Source organism: Asterias rubens, chromosome 4 (genome assembly GCF_902459465.1).
Source record: "Asterias rubens chromosome 4, eAstRub1.3, whole genome shotgun sequence".
NCBI lineage: Eukaryota > Metazoa > Echinodermata > Asteroidea > Forcipulatida > Asteriidae > Asterias > Asterias rubens.
Genome location: NC_047065.1, coordinates 14,927,876 through 14,949,834, shown reverse-complemented (window position 1 = coordinate 14,949,834; position 21,959 = coordinate 14,927,876). Strand labels below are relative to the sequence as shown.

Here is a 21,959-nt window from a genome sequence, read left to right as displayed (position 1 = left end):
TTTTTTACTTTTTGCCTAGTGCAAGTGCGCCCTCAAGAGCCTTGCGGTTGTAACAATAACAACGTGACAGCAGAGCAAACAGTCCATCGTCTGTTTTTGTGATAATTAGTTGTCGGTGTTTTGGTGTTATTTTATTGAACTTCTACATGTAATATCGGTAAGTATGGTTCAATACTAGTAATAGTATATTGTGGTCGATGTATTAAATTTGACATGAAACGCAGGTCTGCTCCTGTACAAAATAGTAATTTCAACAATTTCACACAACCTGTGTGTGTGTCACTGTCAGGACTCATTGACTGTCACTCAGTCACAGTGACATGACTCAGTTCAGAGTCAGACTACTATCCAATTCCACTGAACAGCACACTACAGTCAGTCAGTCCTTATCTGTGTCAGTGTCTGTGTCAGATATCTCAGGTACTATTTTTGTCAATTTGGTCCAGACTATTGATCTCTTAATCTTAATATTTTTTGAAGAAAATTTGAAAGAAATTTATATTTTTTTGTATTCCATGAGGCACGAGCGTGCGTGTGATAAGCAAACTTGGCATACAGTTAGAACACACAAGATGTAGGTAGTGATATGGGCCGTACAATATGGGTTTATACATCACACTCTTGTTGCTATGGATCGACCAATCAGAATCAAGGATTCAAGCCTACTTGTGTCATTGTGTAGATAATGGCTTTATAAAACACGAAGACGGAAATGTGTGTTATTATTAGGTTTCTGGCATTGTTTTGTTTATTGTAGTACTAGTACTAGCAGTACACCAACAAATAATTCTTTGTTCTTTTCACATCAGAGTTTCATCAGATTATGCAGAAGGCAATTCCAGTCACCCTCAAAGATGCTCTGGAGATATGCCAGACTATGGAGGGCCTCCTTCAAAGGTCACTCGGTCCCAACGGCCTGCACACCATGCTGACCTCACCAACTGGTAATGTGGTGATAACAGGAGACGGATACACCCTACTGACCTCTTTACATTTGTCACACCCGCTAGCCAGGTGGATCGTGGGTCGGATCAGCGGACACCATGGCGTCACAGGAGACAATTCTAAATCCTTAATACTGATAGTGACTGAAATATTAAGACAGTTACAGAAAGCCGTGACTCCTAGAGACTCAGCGGCAGAGGAGTGTTCCGCAAAGCAAGATCTCATTCAAATTAATTATGCTCTTGAAACGATCCTCTCTGAGACATTTCCAGGGATAGTTCGCACCAACTTACTTAAGAGCTGCATTTGTGTAAATCTTGTTGAAGGTGAAAGGGAAAGAGTGTTGAGCATCTGCTCTAAGATGGTGAAAACTGCTCTCAGTGGGAAGTTCAACAAGCGATCAACGGAGCATGTAGCTAGCTTAACAGTAGACCTTGTATGCGGAAGCTCCGACGATATCGGCTTTTTGAGGAACGATCTGGACAGCCTTATTGTTGATTATGATGTGACTTTCATTGAAGTCACAAACCAACCTGTCGTCAAGTCCACACTTATCGATGGCGTTGTGTTAACGCGATCCTTCTCCTTCCAGACTGAAGACCTTGACTCTCTCACCAAGGTTACATTTGTGATTTTCAACTGTTCCCTTGATAAGTGGATACCTGAAGTCCAGTCGACACTCCTCGCTAGGAACAGCGACGTCATGGCAGAGATCTTTCAGTATGGAATGGTTCACACACGGACTCTGATCGATTACCTAAAACGATCTAATGTGAGGCTCGTCCTGTCGTCAGAGGCTCTCTCAGATGTTTCCCTCTCCCACTGCAGAGCAGCTGATATCTCAGTGGTTCACATGATACCTGAGGGAGAATTGAAGAGACTCGCACAATTGACAAAAACCCACATCATCTATGATACCACAAATATAGCAGCGCAGACTCTAAAACCAGGCTGTGCTAGCTTCTGTCGAAGGTTCCTCCTAGGGAAACAAGGTGGAGTCCACCTGGGCATCATCGAGAATGCAGCGGCTAAACAACTGGTACTCTGTGCTCCAACTCAAGGTATTTGCAGACAGTGGTTCATAGCTGTCTATAATACTCTCAAAACACTGCGGATGTGGCTGGACACCAGTTGGCTCACAGACATTGAAGAGGGCAAGGTTGAGGTTAATACTTCAGTGAATGAGAAAGCACCACCAAAACTCACTGATAGCTGTGAGTCCTACCAAAACCAGGACGGTGTTGACTCAACTCTGTGTGATTTTTCAATTGGAGACGATATTCCATGTGTGGATCAGTTGAATCATTTATACTTAGAAAGTAGCGATTCAAGTGCTACAGAAACAAATTCATTCAAACGGAAACAAGAAAACAGACAACGTGCGCGCACAAACAAGCAAGAGAACGAACAAACAGTACGAACAAACAACCAAGTAGCACTCTGCCTCCCTGGAGGAGGATGTGCGGAATTTCTCTTGTACAAATTATTCCAAAATCTGCGTAAGAATAACTCCACCGATTCTGACTCCCTAAACATAGTCAAGAATCCCTCCATGAAGACGGCCCTACATATCCTGAGCGAGTCCGCTCTCTGCATTCCCAGAACTCTCTTTAAGAACTCATTTTCCCGAGGGAGTCATGGATCATCATTTATACAAATGGTGTCCAGTCTGAAAGACGCTGAAAGTCTTGGCGTTCATGGTAAATCTGGTCGTCTTTGTGACTCGGCAGAGTGTGGGGTGCTGGAGCCACTGCTGGGTAGGCTCATGCTGTGGAATGACGCGGTTCAAACAGTGGTAGAACTACTGAGAATAGACACTATTATTGGCATAAAAACAATCAAAGCCCATCAGGGTAATGGGAGTGATGATTCGGATAGTGGAGATGATGTGTGAAATAAATTAACCAAACCTGAAATTTCATGGTCATTGAGCCATCCATTCTTTGCGGTTACTTAAAAATGTTCTTGCAGACTTTAAAGGGCAGGTACTTGTTTGGTAATTACTAAAAACAAATATTAACTTAAAAACTGACTTGGTAACGAGCATTGGAGAGCTGTTGATAGTATAAAACATTGTGAGAGACGGCACCCTCTGAAGTAGCATAGATTTTGAGAAAGAGGTAATTTCTTATACAAATAATTAAAGACTTCTAGCCAGAAGTCTTTTATTCCTTATAATCTGAAAGCACACGAATTCGTCCAACAAGGGTGTATTTTCTCTCATCATTTTCTCGCAACTTTGATGACCAAATGAGCTCAAATTTTCACAGGTTTGTTATTATATGCTGATGTTGGGCTACACCAAGTGAGAAGACTGGTCTTTGACAATTACCAAACGTGTACCTTCCCTTTAACCCTTTAGAGACCACAGTGGCCACAAGCGGATTGTACTAAAATGCCTATTGTGGCCGCAAAAGTTCACAATATTTGAACTATTTCAGCCCTGTCAAAGAAAAGTTATTGGACCAAATTGACATTTTCCAATGTTTCCTTGTTCACATAAAATCTACAATTCTGAAATTTCATTATTTCTGTTTCTTAATAATTTTCCTTAGATTTTTCCTGAAAATAACAGGTCAAAATATCGACGATATAAGACACATCTGGCCATATGGTGGTGGGGATGATCTGGAAGATGGGAAATATTTGAATGATGGATTTACAGAAGATTTAAGATGAGCTGCTGGAGGATTTGGATGATCTCTTGGAGGATGCTGTTAGGGAGTTTGGAAGAAAGAAATTGACATCCCCCCAAAAAAAATCACAAATAATATATGGAAGCAACTACAACCCTTTTGCTATAAGATTTCATGTTTTATTATGTAACATTCTTTATGAGAACATTGTCAATATCAACAACAAATGTTTTCATAAAATATTGTGATTTTTTCATGAACAAAATGGCTACAATTATTTATCATTTGATGTTTTAGCATGGTGCAAATATAGCTATGGACTAATCTTCAATGTAATAATGTGACTGGTGGAAGTGCTAACTCAACTTACAATAAAATATTTTTAAATACAGAACGTTTCAAACGATTCAATTCATTTACATTCATTAATGTACAGGGACTATAAAACACAATGATCACTTAATTTTAAAAGCTAATTAAATCATATTTAAAGCTGGCATAAAGTTGTTGACACATAATTTTGAAATAAACATAACATTTCATACAAATTTCAACACATAAAAGCACAAAATGTGAGCGGATTACAATATTTGGCATGTGAAACTAAACCTAATGTATATTATTGTCAGATATTTTGATAAAATAAATCCAACTTAAACTTGACCCCAAAGGAAAAGAAAACGGGGTCCTCCTTTCTAAATCTAATATTTAAAGACACTGGATACTTTTGGTTCTTGCCAAAGACTAGCCTTCACAGTTCGTGTATCTCAACATATGCATAAAATAACTCACCTGTGAAAATTTTAGCTCAATCGGTCGCCGAAGTTGTGGGATAATAATGAAAGAAAAAAACACCCTTGTCACACGAAGTTGTGTGCTTTCAGATGATTGATTTCGAGACTTCAAATTCTAAATATGAGGTTTTGAAATCAAATTCGTGGAAAATCACTTCTTTCTTGAAAACTACGTCACTTCAGAGGGAGTTCTCACAATGTTTTATACTATCAACCTCTCCCGATTACTCGTTACCAAGTAAAGTTTTATGCTAATAATTATTTTGAGTAATTACCAATAGTGTTCACTGCCTTTAAATAAGACTGCAGCTATATGTGGTCAGTAGGATTTGAAACTTTGCATGGTGGGAGTTATAGTCTGGTGAGGTTTGAGGTAGCTTCATGTGAAACTCTCTTTTGACAAATGTTTGAGTAGAGATGGTTCTAGTAGGATACGGCGGTTGACAACTCTGGGGTCAACTACCCACCAGATTTCTGACACAATCTGCAGATGCAAGACATCTAGATGCATCAATGATTTTGTTTTGTAAGGTGATTGGAGGTGATTTTAATATAAAAACACAGCTACTGATCAGAAGAACCAGATAAACCCTAACAAATATTCATAAACAATCATCTATATGAATGTTTTAAACAATTAACAAATTAAATGCTGTAGTACTAATAATCAATAATTTATAAACAAACGTAAATGATTAATTCGCTACTATTTTGATTGCACAATAAAATTAAAATGCATCGGTATACATATCATTATCTACATCCTTCATAAAACCAATAAATACAAGTACCATGCATAAACAAAAGGCACAGCAAAAAGCCTTGGTCGAGGCAAACAAGAAACCTTTATCATAAGGCGTCCACCTTTATATTTTTCTCCAATCCAAATCATAGACCCTTCTTTTGCAACGTCACAGCCCGAGTTTTTGCCAACCCAGATTGGAAAAGTGCAAATCAAGAAAAGTTGGCTATTTTTGGTAACAATGTATTCAACTTTGTTTATTTTGTTTAAAACAAAACAACTTATTATGATAGGTATTTTATTTAATTGAAAATTTGAAGAAAATGTTGAATTTTGTTAAACATCTGTTTTTACGATGTAGTGTTTTACTAACCTGCGGCCGACCATGGCAACCAAGGCGGTTTATTTATCAACAGAAGAAAGGTCTATTGTGACCAAACAATGGCTGTTAGAAAAAAATAGTCTGGTTCCATTTGTTCCCCCGATAGATCTCAGGTATATTGGATACAGGGAACATCACCAAGATTTTGGCAGCATAATACAGGTCTATTGGGTGCTAAAATATTGTGAAGAAAAACATTATGGATATGAGTTTGGCTAAATTAAACTATCAATCACCAGGTCCCAATTTCATAAAGCAGTTCAGCAGAAAACTCTGCTGGCAAAATTTTTTGGCTGAGCAAGAAATGATAGGGGTACCAGACGCAGCAATGGTGTTCTGGCTGGTAACTTATTTTTTGCTAAAGAAAACAACTAATTTGGGTGCTAAGCAAGTTTTTGTGCTTACATGCTTCATGAAATTTGGCCCATCAGGCAGCACTCGCTCATTGGGTCTGTTCGATTAGCTTCCCTGGGTCGACCCCGCGGTACTCCTCGGGTGAGCCCCTGACAAGAGCAAATCGAACGATCACACTCCACTCTCGTGGTAACGGCATGCACCTTGGGTCACCCCCACTCCACAAGCAGGGCACTGGGAGCTGACCCAGTGAGCCCCTGGAATGACGTCAAAGCTATTCGAACGCACCAGGGGCAGACCAGGGTCGACCAAGGGAAGCTAAACGAACGCACCTATAAACACTGGTATGCTGGTAAATGCTAATTAAACACCCGGAGGCCAGTGAAAATTCCCCAGAGTTATATGGCTGGCTAAGGGAACTTGCGATAAATTTTAAAGCTTTGTAAGACTACTGATTAATGTACAGACTGAAATTGCTGCATTGAAAGAAAATGTTCAAAATAAACTGCTGTTACAGCTTTATGCTAGGCTCAAAATCTGGCCTGATTTCATGGCTCTTCTTACCCTAAGCAAAAAAAAAAAAATGGATAGCAGAAAATTGATGCTTATAAACGTAATTTCACAAGTTAGCAAGGTTTTTCTTGTGCTCACACCAACTTGATATTACTAAAAGCACTGCCTCTCTTACAAGACTAGCACCAGAATTTGAAAGACCTGAAAGATAGGTGACCATAAGTGCAGAAAACCCAAGTTAACAGAACCAGAAAAATGGGAGCAGGGGTTGATTTCACAAAGAGTTAGGACTAGTCAAATCCACCCCTGGTCCTTGCTCTTTGCTGCAACAATAGTTGGAAAAGCCCAACTGTAGTGTACTCAAACTTGTGTAAGACCATGACCCGTGAGCAGTTCCTGCTAAGCAAGACTTTTCTGTGCTAAGCAGATTCTAGTACTAAACAGCATAATTGCATCCAATAACTCGAGGGTTGGCTAAAACAAATTTGGTTTTCAATACGAACATTTCACAACCACAGCGCATATACACACAGGTCTCCTGTCTGCCATATTGTGTGTCAAAGGATGGTACACATGTAAATGCACCTCTGAACAGTGCGCTTCTACCGTTTCTGCCTTTTTGGGGGGGGGGGGGGTCCATTCCTTTTGTGCATGTTTTCACACACGAAATGACGGACAGGGGACGCAAGGGTAAGTGCGCTGTGTGTTCACGGTGTTGGGCATAGGGTCTATTGATTGACCTTTTGAGAAGTAAAAATATGTGAATTTTTTGAGAGATGCATACAGCTATGCATTTAGTACTAATCCAAAATCTTTGGTAACTTCGACTTTCAAAGAGAACAATTTAATTTGAATTTGATTCAAATTAAATCATTTTTCATTTACGGTTTAAATTCTATTTGGTACACATATGAAAGAAACAAAACCTTAAAGGGCACTATTCAACCGAAACTCCCATCAAAAATGTAATCACCCCCTCAAAAACAGGTGATTCCTGTTAGCTTCAATAACGGGAAGAAAACAAAACTTACTAAATGTGGCAAGATTAAAGAGAAGATTTAAAATTAAGATATTTTTTTAATTTGAATAAAATTTACGGAATTATCTGTACTATTGTTTAATACATTTCTTTAACATGCATTTAATTAAAGTACTTTTGGGGTATTCGCCCTTTTCATTGGAATGTGTAAGTTCACAGGCTTCATAAAGCTTGAGTGTATGTGAAAAAAATAAGCAAGGTAAAAAAAACCAAAAAGACAGAAAACAAGTTTTTCTCTGGTTCAAGCACTTAGTGCCAGGGTTTCTGATGTTTCTGTGTAATCGAATACATGTAGTTCTCTTTGTACCCCAAACAATTGGTCTGTAATCCACAAAAACTCCCTAGAAAAGGGAGATTATGAGCGTTAATTCCAGTTCACTGTCCCTCTTTGCATGGGGAAAATTAAGCGTGGTGAGAACTAGTGAGAACATGCAACACAATGGTAAGTCCAGGCAAGCTAACATTATTAAACAATGGATGTGCACATCATCCAATATCTGGCACAGAAAATAATGGCATGTTAACAGGACTACCAGTTGTTAACTGGTTTACAAGAAAAAATTCTCGGTAGAAGTATAAATGTTTGATACATTGACCACATTTTAACAAATGAGTTTCACAACTTGATACGTTAAAATCTGTCACTAATGGCAACACAACATCTCACAAAAAATTAATCAAGCATCCATATTTTGGATAGCCATGTCAACGGATGGCTTTGCACATGAAGTCAATGACCACCATCTTTGATGACAAACAATGGAACCAATCACACGTACACGCGCTGCGCATGACTCTCGGCCAATGATAGCCCTTCTTGCGTGCACGTTTCATCAACGATGGCGACCAATGTAAGGGGTCTATATAGCGCAATGCATCCAAACGCAATTTTCCCCCTCTAGTCAAATGACTCCAAACAAATTAACAAAAATTACAAGGTAGCTGGCTCCCTTCGGATGATAAGACATCCCTAGACTTCTCTCGACCTAAAAAACATTTTGTTGCTTTTGTCATCATCCTTTTTGCTGTTGTTGTTGTTGTTGTTTGTATTGTTGATGTTGATGATGATTCAGGAGCGATCATCTGACCCCGACGTACATGTAGATTCTCTTCAACATACAATACCTTTTGTTGTTGTTTTTGTCTTTGTTGTTGTTGTTGTTTTCGTCCTTGTTGTATTGTTGTTGTTGCTGTTGTTGTTGATGATTCAGGAGCAATCATCTGACCCCGGCATATATTTTGATTTTGCCAGCGCTCTGGAGGCTCATCATGATTGAACGTTCAAAGTCGCTGTCGTGTACGCCGGTCTTCTTGAAGAATGAGTTGTGCGAGCCGTCGTCCTTCTGCCAGTAGTGATCCCAGTTGCCATTGGAGTTTGCCCCGTAGCCGAACAGGTTCACCTGATAGAAAGGGAGTTGAACGCCAAAAATAGAGGAAAATCAAACATCAATTTAGGACAGATTGCAAGATTTAATTAGATTCAAATTCAAATAAAAAATGTTTTTAAACTGTTGTCAGTCACGATATTTGGTCCTTGGAAAAAAAGTAGGAATATTTTATAGAAAACAAGGACTGACCTAAATGTACACATGGTGTAGGCTCTAATAGCCCTTTCAGGCTATTTAAATCACAATTTTTCAGATTTATCCAAAGGCAAACAAATTGGAAAACAGACTTAAGTAGGAAAAAAATCATAACTAGTAAACATTTCTAGGATTGATAAAACGTTTTTACGAACCTCATCACAAATTTGAAGAGCAAAGAACATTGCCAGGTTCCCTGTTGATGGGTACCGGCCGTGTTTCTCCATCCACTCTGTGTGAATGTGATGCATTAAGGACGGATTGTAGATCATCACCTGAAAACGGAAATTGGATAATGGAATTAGATCTACCAGAACTTTGATTGATTGATTGATTGATTGATTGATTGATTGATAGATAAAATACAGCAATAACATAACAAAAATTACATACATTACATGAGGTTAAACAATGAAATCAAACAAACAAAAGTAGAAAACAAGAAGAAGAAAAACAGGCACAAAATTATCCAAGGATCGCCCCAAAAAGCCAATAACTTAGACTTATTGCCATTAGGGTCCTAACAGTAAAAACGACACCAAAAGATGCCATCAAGAAATAGAAATACATTAAACAAACAGACCTAGCCAAAAAAGACGAGTGAGGGAAACAAGGTAAGAGAAAAGAGACAAAAATTGTAAATAAATGAAGTAATTCATTTCATAAAATATTTAAAAGTAAAAAGCAACAAATAAAAATAGGAGAAAGGAAACAAGAAGCACACAAGCTATGCTTCCTTAGAAATTACTTTTGTAGCAAGGTGGCATTTGACTATTTGTTTTTTATTGAGGCAGGCTTGTAGAAATTTCAGATTTAGCAGGTAACTCAAGAATTTTCTTGAGCTCTTGCTTTTTATAATTTGAGTAAAATGAATTTGTCGCCATCCTGGCCTACCTTTGATTTGGTGACGTTAATGGTTTTCTTAACATTCATGTATGTTCTGCAAAAAATTAAAAGAAACATCACAAAGTTTAAATTGGTTACACTAAATGTACCTGTATATGTGTGTGTGCTGTGTTGTCACTACATTAAAACCTTTGAGAATGAATATTATTGCTGTAACACCATGTGTGATCTGTTTGCCAGGTTGAGTTTGTTCTTAGAGTGTCATTAGGGACTTTTCGTTTTCAACGACGGATGGTTCTGCGACGGTAAATATGACATTTGGCGTCATCTGCACATGCGTCGGCTTTGAGGACGGTCGTCCCTCAATTTCTACGACAGTACTTGGGATGAATCTTCGTTGTGCTGAAAACGACAACGTTTAGCTGAACAACCGTCGCAGAACCATCCGTCGCCGAAATCAAAAGTCCCTTTTATTCTACTACCACAGAGTACATTATCGGATTGTTTGGGAGACTCCCTGAGTTCTGGAAAGAACTGTCCTGCTTTTTAAATACTACCTGGGCGGAGGATATTTTATTTTATTTATTTATTTTAATTCTTCGGACCAGCAAAACAATAAAACAAGCACAGGCCGTCCAGGGAATGGCAAAAGTTTTAAAAAACTGTCATCAAAAAAGATGTGCCCTCCCAGAAATATAGAAAATTGGCTGGGACTACTACTTTCGCTTATATAGGATCGTAATTAACTGTACTACCGCGGAGTCAGTTGACGAAACACACTTTTCAATCAAAGTGTCTCGTGGAGAATTTTGGGTAAAATAAATTTGAGCCTTGATACAGTACCTTGTTACGGTGCCGTTGGTCAGTGCGCTGGTCAGCCATGCAACATCCAGCAGCTTAAAGTCCATCAGCACAAAGTTGGCATCGGGCCCCGGTGCCATGAAGCTCTCTGGATATGTGAAGCGGTGGGTTTCCTTCGAGCCTACATCCGAGATGAAATCTTTTGTAGGAGCCTTGTTGATTCTGCCATCGGGAAGGACACAAATAAGAAACATTGTCTTTAAGGCAAAGTTCAACTCTTTTTTTTTTTTTTTTTAACTGTTTGATTGTTTTAAGCCAATATACATGTAGATATTTTACAGAAAAGACAACCTGTGAAAATTTTATTTCAAAAGATAGTCACGTTTCTTCTTTAGATATTGCCGAAAAAAAGTCGCTAAACACAGAAAAGTACCACAGGTTACCAGCCAAAATTACTTTACTTTTAACTTCTTGTTGTGACTGGTGCCCATTAAATTTTTGCTTAGCAAAGAAATTTGTTGAGCAGTATTTCTGCTTAAGAGCTTGAGCTTGAAATTGAGCCCTGGACTTAACCTTTTAACCAATTGACCGCCCAGGTGCCAAAAGCGATACACTGTAACATGCGGTAGAAGGAAACCTTGCTACCTTGTGTTAGCTCAATGCTGCAGGTCTGGTTGTGGTTTCCCTCCTCTGATTTCTTCCCATTGTTGTTGTTTTTAAATGGTGTTATTATTATTGGTTGTTTAGCATTCACTGGATATGTACATGTTTTGTTGTGTTTACATTGTCTCTGCTTGCGCCTTGAACATCTGTAAAGATTGATTTGGCGCATTACAAATACCTACTACATGTTTTATTGTTATTATTTGTATTATTATTATTATTATTATTAGAAAAAGAAAGGGGAACCTCAAACTAAAACTCAATAGTCATTAGTGGAAGTAGGTCAAGTCAATGGCAATGGTTTATAGATCATTATTTATTCCTCCCCTTCACAGTTGACTTGTAAAATTTCAATGCTAATGATGATGAAATAATTTAGCTCTTAGCAACAAAACATTCATTTTTAAACAGCTACCTGAGCGGAATGTTTACAACGGAAATGGTATTTTAACTTGTTTATAATGCACTTGTTCACCATTTTAATGTAATTTTGATTAAAAAATCAGGCCCCACACCGAAAGGTTTTGGAAAACTAAAAACACTTCTGCCGTTGAGAGCGCGCGTCAAACGACAATGTCGCTGACGTCATTTCTGGGAGCTTGCTTTGTTATGCCTCAACGCTGCAACAAAGCGGCTTTACAATTTGGAGCTCCCAGAGATGACGTTTTGAAAGTGATTACGTAACGGGGCTTTTCGCAAAGAAAAGCCCTCAATAAGGGCATTCAAAATGATTGTTTTTTTACACAATTAAAATCTTTTTATAGTCATATGACTCGATTTCCCTATTCTTTGAAAACATTTTAAGTGAATTTCAGCAAAGTTTACGACTTGACATATATTCGTTCAAGCAGGTCTTTAAACAAAAATGAAATTGTCTTTCATCATGATGAGATTGTCGAAAACTAACACATTAGCAATTATCAGTATAAGCATTGCCCCAGACATAAAAAGCCTTGAAAACTATTGTGTTAATTTTCACCGTATAAAATGTAATCATCAAAAAAACTACAGAAAGCCATTTATGAGTGGCACTTATAAAAACACATACAAAGTACAAACATATACAGTACAAAACAACAGCCAGGGACATATGCCTGGAATTAAAAAAGTTTACCTAAAAACTGTAGCCCGAAGGCCTTCAATTCCAATATCCCTGGCCATTTATTAAAAATCTATAATTTTTTACAATAAATCTATACAGACATTAAGAACATTAAGACAAAAACAGAAAGATACTTAAAAGCAGGGACGCAGAATAAGTAAAAATGCAAAATAGCCCCACCCCCTCCCATCAAGCAAATAATAAACTTAACCAGCAATAAAGAAACATAAGAATGAAAAATTGGCAAGAGACACAAAGGTTTAAAATGGTTCCTCGATCAGTTTAAAAAGAGTTATATTTAACTAGAAAAATATATGAAAAATAAATAAATAAATGTCGGGGGGAAAAAAAGTAATAAATGGGCCTATTCAATGACGAATATAAGCGAAAAGGAAAAAAAAAAATGCTTGTCACTAATAAGCCTTAGCTATCTCTTGATATTTGAACTCTGATTCTAGTAATTTACTGCAACAATTGAGAAAAAAACTAAATATATTTTCAGCAAACTCGGGCGGTGCCGGGACTAGAGGGTTAAGCAAGACACTTAGCAACCATTGCTCCGAAAGCAATGGGTCATGTGTGATGTGTAATGCACAAAGAACCCAGTTACACTTTTTCACTAAGAGAAGGGATTTGCCCCAGTGTCTGGCAGTGGCTGCCTACTAGTACTACACCCCTTGTCTCCCTTATATAGTGTTCCATAAATCGGTCACATAGTTCGACAAATTCAAAAACCTGTCTTAGAATGCGCCTTGAGTACAGTGTATCATGCTCTAATAAAGGTCATGGCACATCAGACAATTTACAGGCAACCAGTTCTCAAAGAAGAAAAGCCATTTACATACATTTCAATGTTTTCAACATTTCAATGTTTACATATTTGTGACCCGCTCTATGAAAATGAGTCAGATATTGACAATTTCAAGAATTGAGTTATATGCATGGCTGGAAAGAACACACCAGCAGCAGTAATTTGGTATATGTTTAAGCTTTGGGGTATATCGTGTTGCTGAGTTACTCCCATTTGAGTTTAGCCAATACATCAAAAACAAATTACACGTAAAGTGATGTTTTAAACTACCATTTTGCGCAAAAGGATACAAGTGAGACATAAGTATGATCACAAAATTGTTGTATTCATAGCTTTATTGCCTAAAAGTAAGTCTTCTGAAGGTTAACCAAAACATTTTTGTTTTTATATTTTCCACATTAAACTGTCCATAACTTAATAATGCACTGGGCGACATCTGACTCATATTCACAGAGTGAGTCACATTTTTCTTGGGAATCGTAAGACATCGTTTAAGACTACTGTGCTACAGCAGTGATCATGTAGCATGCACTGCAATTGGTTGACTTCAAGTTGGCCGTAAACGTTGCCTCGTGCAACAAGGCCCTAAGACTATATAGTGTTTATGTCGTACATGGTATTTACTACTGCAAAAAAAGTTAATGGCCTGGCATTTCGACCCTAGCAGAGGTTGAATGGTCTGAAGGCGCCTTATCCACAGGTGCTCCCCACTCAAACGAACCGTGTCTCTGTGTGTTTATTTTTATCAAACTACCACCACCTACCTGAAGACATAGTCATGCGAATCAATCAGTTGGCCATACTGACTGCCGCGTAGATTCCCAGAGTTGCCTACCACAGCACATCGCAGACATCTGGACAAGTCCCTCACCCAGTACGGGTCCTCGTCGCTGATAACCTTCAGTGCTTCGTTTATAACATCAGGGACGCTAGTGAGTTTGTTTGTTTGCAGCGTCTGAAAAATAACAAAGGATTTATGGTTTTATTCTACGATATCAGGGGTTGAAAAAAAAATTAACTAGAGTGGGATTTGAACCAACGACCTCCGGATTAACGTGCCAGGCGCTCTACCAACTGAGCTATCTAGCCCTATGTTGGCAGTGTCCCTATTTTGTCAATATCTTACGGTAAGGTCACACATTGGTAATGACCCGAACAAATTTTGTGTCATTTTCATCAAAAACCTACTTGTTATAAAGATGGCAACAGTAGGGATGGTAGGGTAGTCTAGGTGGTGTAGTGGTATACCTTCCGAGCTGTTGTCATTATAAACGAAGCAGATTAATGTATCTTGCTAGAAGACACAAGCACAATAACCAGTAGGCCTGGGCGACTAGTGTGACTGACTAGTGTCGAAGTTGTGACTATTGATTGCTTAGTCGAGTCGCGACTGCAATTTTTCACCTACTTTGAACTTTGCTATAATGTCCCTGCGGCAATCAACATGCTGCATTGCATCTTGGGAATGAAAAATTATTCGAGAGTAGTGCCAAATTCGCGACTATTTGAGGTGCGACTAATCGCCCAGGCCTACATGTAACAACCAGCCCCAACTGTCAGGGTTCAAAACCATACCCTTATGACCCCCGTAATGACTTTTACATTCAGAAACTACCCACCTTCCAACATTCAGAAACTACCCACCTTCCAACATTCAGAAACTACCCACCTTCCAACATTCAGAAACTACCCACCTTCCAACATTCAGAAACTACCCACCTTCCAACATTCAGAAACTACCCACCTTCCAACATTCAGAAACTACCCACCTTCCAACATTCAGAAACTACCCACCTTCCAACATTCAGAAACTATCCACCTTCCAACATTCAGAAACTACCCACCTTCCACCATGAACTGATCACTGGAGTTAATTTTTTATTGTGCCGCGTCCACACCGGACTCAGGCTTGCGTTGAACTTGTAATCGAACCAAAGCGACTGTCCCGCCAGCCACAATCGTCGGCAGCCGTCGGTAGAATTCATTGTTCCTAAAGTTCTGACATTTTCCGGGACGGTGAGTTGTGTGGTGAAGAACCTCCTGACCGAGGAAAGAGAGAAGAAACTCAACTCGTGGCTGTCGGAAACTGTGGCTTGGCTGAATCCAATCTCATGGATGTATACATACAGCGAGATGATAATCAGAAAGGTGGCAAAGACTACTGGCATTTTAAGACGAGCTCTCATGGTGACCTGTGCACATCACTTCAAGACCCAACGTAGAAAAAAACATCAGGATCTTGTGTCCAAGACAGGCATGGTTGATGGCTGCGTGTACATTTTCTGGGTGGGCGATACCTGATGTGTGCAATTGACTCGACTTCTGTTGAGAAAAAAAAAGAAGAAAAAAAAAGGGTCAGAGGGTGTTGACTTGTTGTCGCAAAGGTCCCTTATAAAAATCCACCATAGATTTACTATAGTAAAACAATACTTTTACTAAAGTACATAAAGTTTTACTGCAGTAAAAAAAGTACAAGTAAAGTTTTCCCTACAGTAAAGCTAGTTTTACTACAATAAAAACCCAAGTCAAACTATAGTGAATCTGCAGTATTTTTGAAGTAATACTATAATTTTTCTATTCTTAGTTTACTGTAGATTAACTTTACTGCAGTAAAATCGACAGTAATACTGCAGTATCCTTGTAGTAAAACAATGGTAATTTATATGGTGAGGGCTTTGCCACAGTCTTCAAACCTTACGTTTTGACTATAACCGACCAGTTTGTATAAAGTACAAACCAATAAAATTGTTGCACTTTGTGCTATGTTATTTCAGGCCTTGAACTTCAGAGGCAGAGGACACTATTGGTAACTACTCAAAATAATTATTAGCATCAAACCTTACTTGGTAACGAGTAATGGGGAGAGGTTGACAGTATGAACCATTGTGAGAAACGGCTCCCTCTGAAGTGACGTGGTTTTCGAGAAAGAAGTAATTTTCCACAAATTTGATTTTGAAATCAAGCATCTGAAAGCACACAACTTTGTGTGACCAGGGTCGTCGTCAATAATAATAATAATAACAATAACAATAACAATAACAATAACAATAACAATAACAATAACAATAACAATAACAATAACAATAACAATAACAATAACAATAACAATAACAATAACAATAACAATAACAATAACAATAACAATAACGACGATGACGACGACGACGACGACGAAGACGAGGACGACGAGGACGAGGACGAGGACGAGGAGGACGACGACGACGACGACGACAATAATAATAATAATAATCATAATAATCAAGGCGCTTCACATAGATACAATTCAAGAAAGAAAAAAAAAAGGCTAAAAAGAACTAATCTAAAAATTAAACATTAACAAACCTAAGAAATTAAAAAACAGCAATACATAATAAAAACATACTAAAAAGTCTGGAAATGAACCATCGCTAAAACCTGGACCAGCCAGAAGCAGATCTTAGAAAACAAATTACAATATTGAGTAAACTTAAACCAAACAGTAACTAAAACCTGGAAGGCAGTACAAACATTTAAGAAACAAGTGGGTCTAAGGATTTTGAAGAAAGCCAGTAGCAGTTCTAAGCAAACACATTACAATAATGAGTAAATTAAAACTTAAACTAAATAGTAACCTAACGTGTTTGGATGTTGACAATAATTGCACTTTTGCACTTTAATAACAGTATCAAACAGTGGCCTTTTTGCAGGCTTGAAATTTCATCTTTGAGGGAGAGCAAGGCCGTTTTGATTTTGCAAAGGGCACTTACATCAGTCCTGGAAAATCACACAGACCATGGAGGCCATTGGCTTCTGTTGCCCCTAGCCTTGGTGCCCCTTTCAAAAGTTTGCCATCCTAACTTAGGACTAGTCCTAGGAGATATACAAATTGCATTGATAGTCCTAAGTTAGGACGAGTAACTGGTCCTAACTCAAGATAAGACTAGTCCTAACTCTTTGTGAAATCCACCCCAGGCCCCTTACTGAACAATGGAGAAACTTAAAGCATAAAGACAATTTTGAAAGGGCACCAAGGCTAAGACCAGGGCAACAAAGGCCAATGCCTACCCAGGTCGAAATTCCAGTTGAACCTAGTTAAACTGGGTTTAACTGGAACTAGTTGATAAACTAGTTAAACACAGTTAAAACCAGTTGGTTTAATATGGAAAATGGACAGAGACCAACTGGTTTATAATTTCAACCTAGTTGAACACAGTTAAACCTAGTCCAAACCAGTTGGTTAATATGGAAAATGGATGAGTTTGATCACTATCCAGTTGAACCAGTTGACCCCAGTTAACTAGGTTGAACTGGAATTTTGACCTGGGTATGTATCAGGACTCTGTGTAATTCAAGGACTGATTCTACTGTGAGGTTTCAAGATTTATTATCTTGAAAAAGAAAAAGAAAAAATTGCTAGGACTCAATCTCATTGGGAAATGAGTGATTGCAAAATGACTTTGACCTCAAGAGCCCAAATTGAAACACAAATTACAGTATCATTTTATAAAGTATTTCCACCTATGTAGGAACCTCTAAGGTAGGAAGCACCAGTGTTTGTTTATTGATAAGAACAGGAATCTTGGTGTTTTTTCAAAACTTCCTCTGCTGTACAGTCCTTGTAGTTGTATAAACACACAGTCTTGACATTCAAGGGTTATGGATAGGCCTCGATTAAACACAGGGGGCACAGTTCAGGTATTTTGCCCTGGGCCCAATGTCATTAAATTGTTCAGCATCTGCTTAGCAAATTTCTTTGCTAAGCAAGAAATGGGTGGGGTACCAGTCGCATGTTCGCAGAAACGGCAAAGTTCATATTGTATTCTGGCTTTTTTTGCTAAGCATGATTTCAAGTGCTCAGCAAGTTGTTCTGCTGACGTCATGATTTATGAAAATGGGCCAAGGTCTGTTGCCCATGGGCCTAATTTTTATAAAGCCATTTAGCAGAAAATACTGCCTAGCACTTTTCTTCACTAAGCAAAACTCGATGGATGAGGCACCAGTGGCAACAATGTAATCTTCATGGAATGACAGCTAACCTGATTCTGCTAAGCAATACATACACTTATGTGCTTAGCAAGTTTTTGTGCTTATAAATGTGCAGGCTCTATGGAATTGGCCCGGTCCTGGTCTTTACATGTGGGTGTTTGGCGCCATACGCAGAGTGATGGAAGTGCCCTCTCATAGGAAATGTGACTCCCTGCAAGACCGAAATTCCAGGCCTGCTCATTAGTGGTAATTGGCCCAACATGTTTTTTTACTAAAATTGATTTGAACAAATTTTCTCCAACAGTGAAATGTGAGTACAAACACATTACGTTTGCTCTGTCTGAACCACTCTCCGTCCTCAAGAGCATTTTACTTAAAATACAAATGTTTCAGCATAGAGCAAGGAGGCTTCAGAAATGACACTCGGACGACAATACATTTTAAAGAGTCACGACTTGAAATTCAATATGACAGGCTATAGGGTCACCAGCAGGGGTTTGAGTAACTCTTAAATTTAAGCGCACTAATCTATTTTCCTAAAATGCTCTGATGCGCTTAGACGATCGCAGACATCAACTCTTTCTTTATGGTTTGAGGCACTGGACACAATTGGTAATGGGACCCGTCTTCTCACTTGGTGTCTCCCCATGCATAAAATAACAAACCTGTGACAATTCGAACTCATTCGAATATTGAATATTTAAAATAAATTCAGAATAACAGCGAATAAAACTTTGCCACATTTCAGTTCTGGACAGTGGGCAGACTGTTTCGTACCACACAGCACTCATCAGAACAATGACAACAACAACAAAATTCCCTCCGGATAATTATTATATTTTAATGTCATTCTGCTGATGAGTGCCTTAAGGCTCGGTCACACCGGCCCCGATAACGAGACCGAAAATGACAACGGTAAAAATGCACGCCCATTGATTGGTTCAATGAATGTGGGCGTGTTCTGCGTGGAGCAATTCAACCAATCAAGGGCGTGTATTTTTATTGTTCTCATTTTCGTTCTTGGTATGAAATTGACTATTCAGATTGGCCCCTAATAAAGTATATCTTATATTGGATCTGGGAAAGAGAACACATGGCATAACAGGTTGTGAATCAACACATGGATGAATAACAAATAGTTATATCTATACAAATTTACACAGTTACCCTATTGATTGCATTCAAAAATAAAGGCATCTGTTGACATTGTCCTGCTCATATTATTTATAATTTTATTTCAGCATCGAAACTAGGGCTGAATGATACTAGATAAAGTTTGCGCCTTGCGCCCACTAAATTTTTGCTCAGCAAAGAAATATGTCAAGCAGTATTTTCTGCCTTAAGGGTGTGTGCAACATCAGTAAGATTGAAAATATAAATATTCACAGATTAGGACATGACTTAGAAGAACAGTCAGGATGGAAATCTTTCCTTGAAAAAAGTTTTGTTTTTAAAACGCTACAGTTTTTAGGAAATGAGTAAAACAACTGTTCTTTATCACACGCGATGCACTATCACACGGCCGCCGTCTAGTAAAACTAAGACATATCATGTGACGTGCTCTTAACCAATGAAAAGGCAGAACATTTGTAAGGGGTGTTATAACAATTATTATATAACACCCAAGCAGATCCTTGCCATTTGATTGGAGGATTGTCCATCACGTGATAGCAAATAAAAGTACCATTGCAAGCTGAGTCACTCACTGTGCTTTTTCATTCCATCCGAAAAGTAGCAGCGTGCAATGGTACTTTTCGGATGGAACGAAAAAGCTGAGTAAAAACATCACTGCGTGCACGTGTCTTTGGTAACGCAGCAGTGTTACTGCAAGGCATATTATATTTAGTACTAGCATTCGGCTTCTGCGTGTCTCAAAATAGCTGTACAGAACGCACATTGTGACTGTTTAATCAAACAGGCCGACCCCAAAGAGAAACGGGTGTAATTTCACAATTGTAGGCCTACGCTTTTTTTGTTTTGAAAGTTGTTTCAATCAAAATTACAAAGATCTACTTGGATGTTATATAAAACAAGTAATGAATGTTTTTAATTCGTGCAATGGTACAAATATGTTCATTCGTTGAAAGCTGGAATGTTCCATTCAACTCAGCTCCGCCTCGTTGAATGCTGGAATGTTCCATTCAACTCGGCTCCGCCTCGTTGAATAGAAAAAACCATCTTTCAACTCATGAACATTATTCGCTCTCTTGCACTCATCAATATTCATTACGTGTATACCAACATATTGCTGGTATAAACTGTACCCTCAACAAGCGTATGGCAATCTATGTATTTAATTACATGGTAAATTGGTCCCTTTGGATGTATATCCTTTGTAAAGTCCACAATGTAATTCAGCTCTGTGAGGCCATTTGGTTTTTAAAATTAAAAACGTAAATGAAATGAAAAGCAATGAAACGCATGAACTGAAACGGATCATAAAGAAAAGAAAATTGAACAAATTTAATGAAAGTAAATCGTACATAATGAACTGTAGAGATGTTGGTTCAATCAGGCTGGTGTAATACATAATACTATAGGCGTATAAATAGTTCAAATATTATTCAAATATTTTTTGGGGGTACAAAATTCTAAAACACATATCAGATAATCAGAAACTGCGATTTCCTAAACAAACCAGCTTAAAATAAATTAAAAAATTAATAGTAACTTTACACCAAGCAAAATTGCAATCTTTGTTCTCAAATGAAACTTACCTTTTTTTATACGGCATAATATGGGGGGGTGGGGGAAAAAGTTCTTTCAAAAAATATCGCGGGTGGAACGGAATTTGCTTTTGATTATTGATGTGAAGTAGTTAAACCATGAGAGAGTGGAAGAGTAAGGCATTTGAAATCCCCAGTCCTCCGTTCAGAAAGAAATGAAAATCAAACGATTTCAATCTCATGAATCTTGTTTATCAGATTGTAGTTCTTTTTTCAAGGATTACCTTTGAGAGACGAATCAGTCGTCTTAAAATCCACCCCTTCCTTCTGCTGTAATACCTGTATTTACAGTGATGACGTAGGTTGAATTACGACTGAAACCAAATACAAGCATGGAGTACTGACATACGAGTTTTGAAACAAATTAATGAAAATAAATTGTGCATAATGTAAGTCCTACTGTAGAGATGTCGATTTAGGCCAAGTAAAAAAAAAAACATGTTTCGCGTCCCCGCCTGCTTCCTTTTTACAGGCCGCCTCCTTTTTTATTTTATTTTTTATTTTGTTTATGCACATTTTTAAAGGTTATTTTAAATGATCTCAGCAAAAACAATCTGAATGTCTTGTCTGAATGCCTCGACTAAATTGTTTCATTTATGTTTTGTGTATTTCAGCAGTAGAAAAACAATGGATATTTGACATTTTAACAAAGAATGGCGGCCATCTTGAAATAAAAAATAAAAAATAAAAAGCCCCTCTTCCTCCTTTTTTTGAAAAACCTGGACGTGAAACATTTTTTTTTTTACTCGGCCTTATCTATAAAAACAATTCCCCTATTTTTCTTATGGGGGAGGGGGGAGGTAAACAAAAAAAATATGGAAATCAGATCTGCCATTTCCTAAACAAACCAGCTTAAGAAATAAACTTTAATTCTTTTGGTAATTTTACACCAAGCAAAATTGCAATCTTTGTTCTTAAATGCAATAACTCGGTTTGCATAGAGTAAAAAGGCATTTAATGTCCCCAGCAGGCCTGCTTGTACGGTTCAGAATGAATTGAAAATCCAACGGTTTCAATCTCATGAATTTGTTTTTCAGATTGTTATTCTCTTTTCAAA

At 38.0% G+C, this 21,959-nt stretch overlaps 2 protein-coding genes across 4 annotated transcripts in view; one reads left to right on the top strand and one right to left on the bottom strand.

Moving 5' to 3' along the window:
• The first annotated feature begins 69 nt into the window (after positions 1-69).
• Positions 70-2,991, top strand: LOC117289458 (Bardet-Biedl syndrome 10 protein-like). Its single transcript, XM_033770595.1, has 2 exons — positions 70-157; positions 810-2,991. Exon 2 carries the CDS (start codon positions 824-826, stop codon positions 2,837-2,839), a length of 2,016 nt encoding a protein of 671 aa, XP_033626486.1. The 5' UTR covers positions 70-157; positions 810-823; the 3' UTR covers positions 2,840-2,991.
• A 3,997-nt stretch (positions 2,992-6,988) lies between these two features.
• Positions 6,989-21,959, bottom strand: part of LOC117289629 (CMP-N-acetylneuraminate-beta-galactosamide-alpha-2,3-sialyltransferase 2-like) — a 29,648-nt gene continuing 14,677 nt past the window's right edge. Inside the window, exons 3-9 of one of the 3 annotated variants that reach the window (XM_033770835.1) lie at positions 21,127-21,216; positions 15,056-15,533; positions 13,976-14,166; positions 10,678-10,857; positions 9,883-9,928; positions 9,144-9,263; positions 6,989-8,805 (exon numbers count right to left, since the gene is read on the bottom strand). In XM_033770835.1, the coding sequence (XP_033626726.1) occupies positions 8,623-8,805; positions 9,144-9,263; positions 9,883-9,928; positions 10,678-10,857; positions 13,976-14,166; positions 15,056-15,397 (1,062 nt within the window). In that variant the 5' untranslated portion in view covers positions 15,398-15,533; positions 21,127-21,216 and the 3' untranslated portion in view covers positions 6,989-8,622. The remainder of the gene's footprint in view (positions 8,806-9,143; positions 9,264-9,882; positions 9,929-10,677; positions 10,858-13,975; positions 14,167-15,055; positions 15,534-21,126; positions 21,217-21,959) is intronic. The other 2 variants (XM_033770836.1, XM_033770837.1) reach the window with 2 other exon arrangements.

What these genes read in the sequence shown, in the direction of transcription:
- LOC117289458 (XM_033770595.1), top strand. Translation starts at nt 824, where the DNA reads ATGCAGAAGGCAATTCCAGTCACCCTCAAAGATGCTCTGGAGATATGC.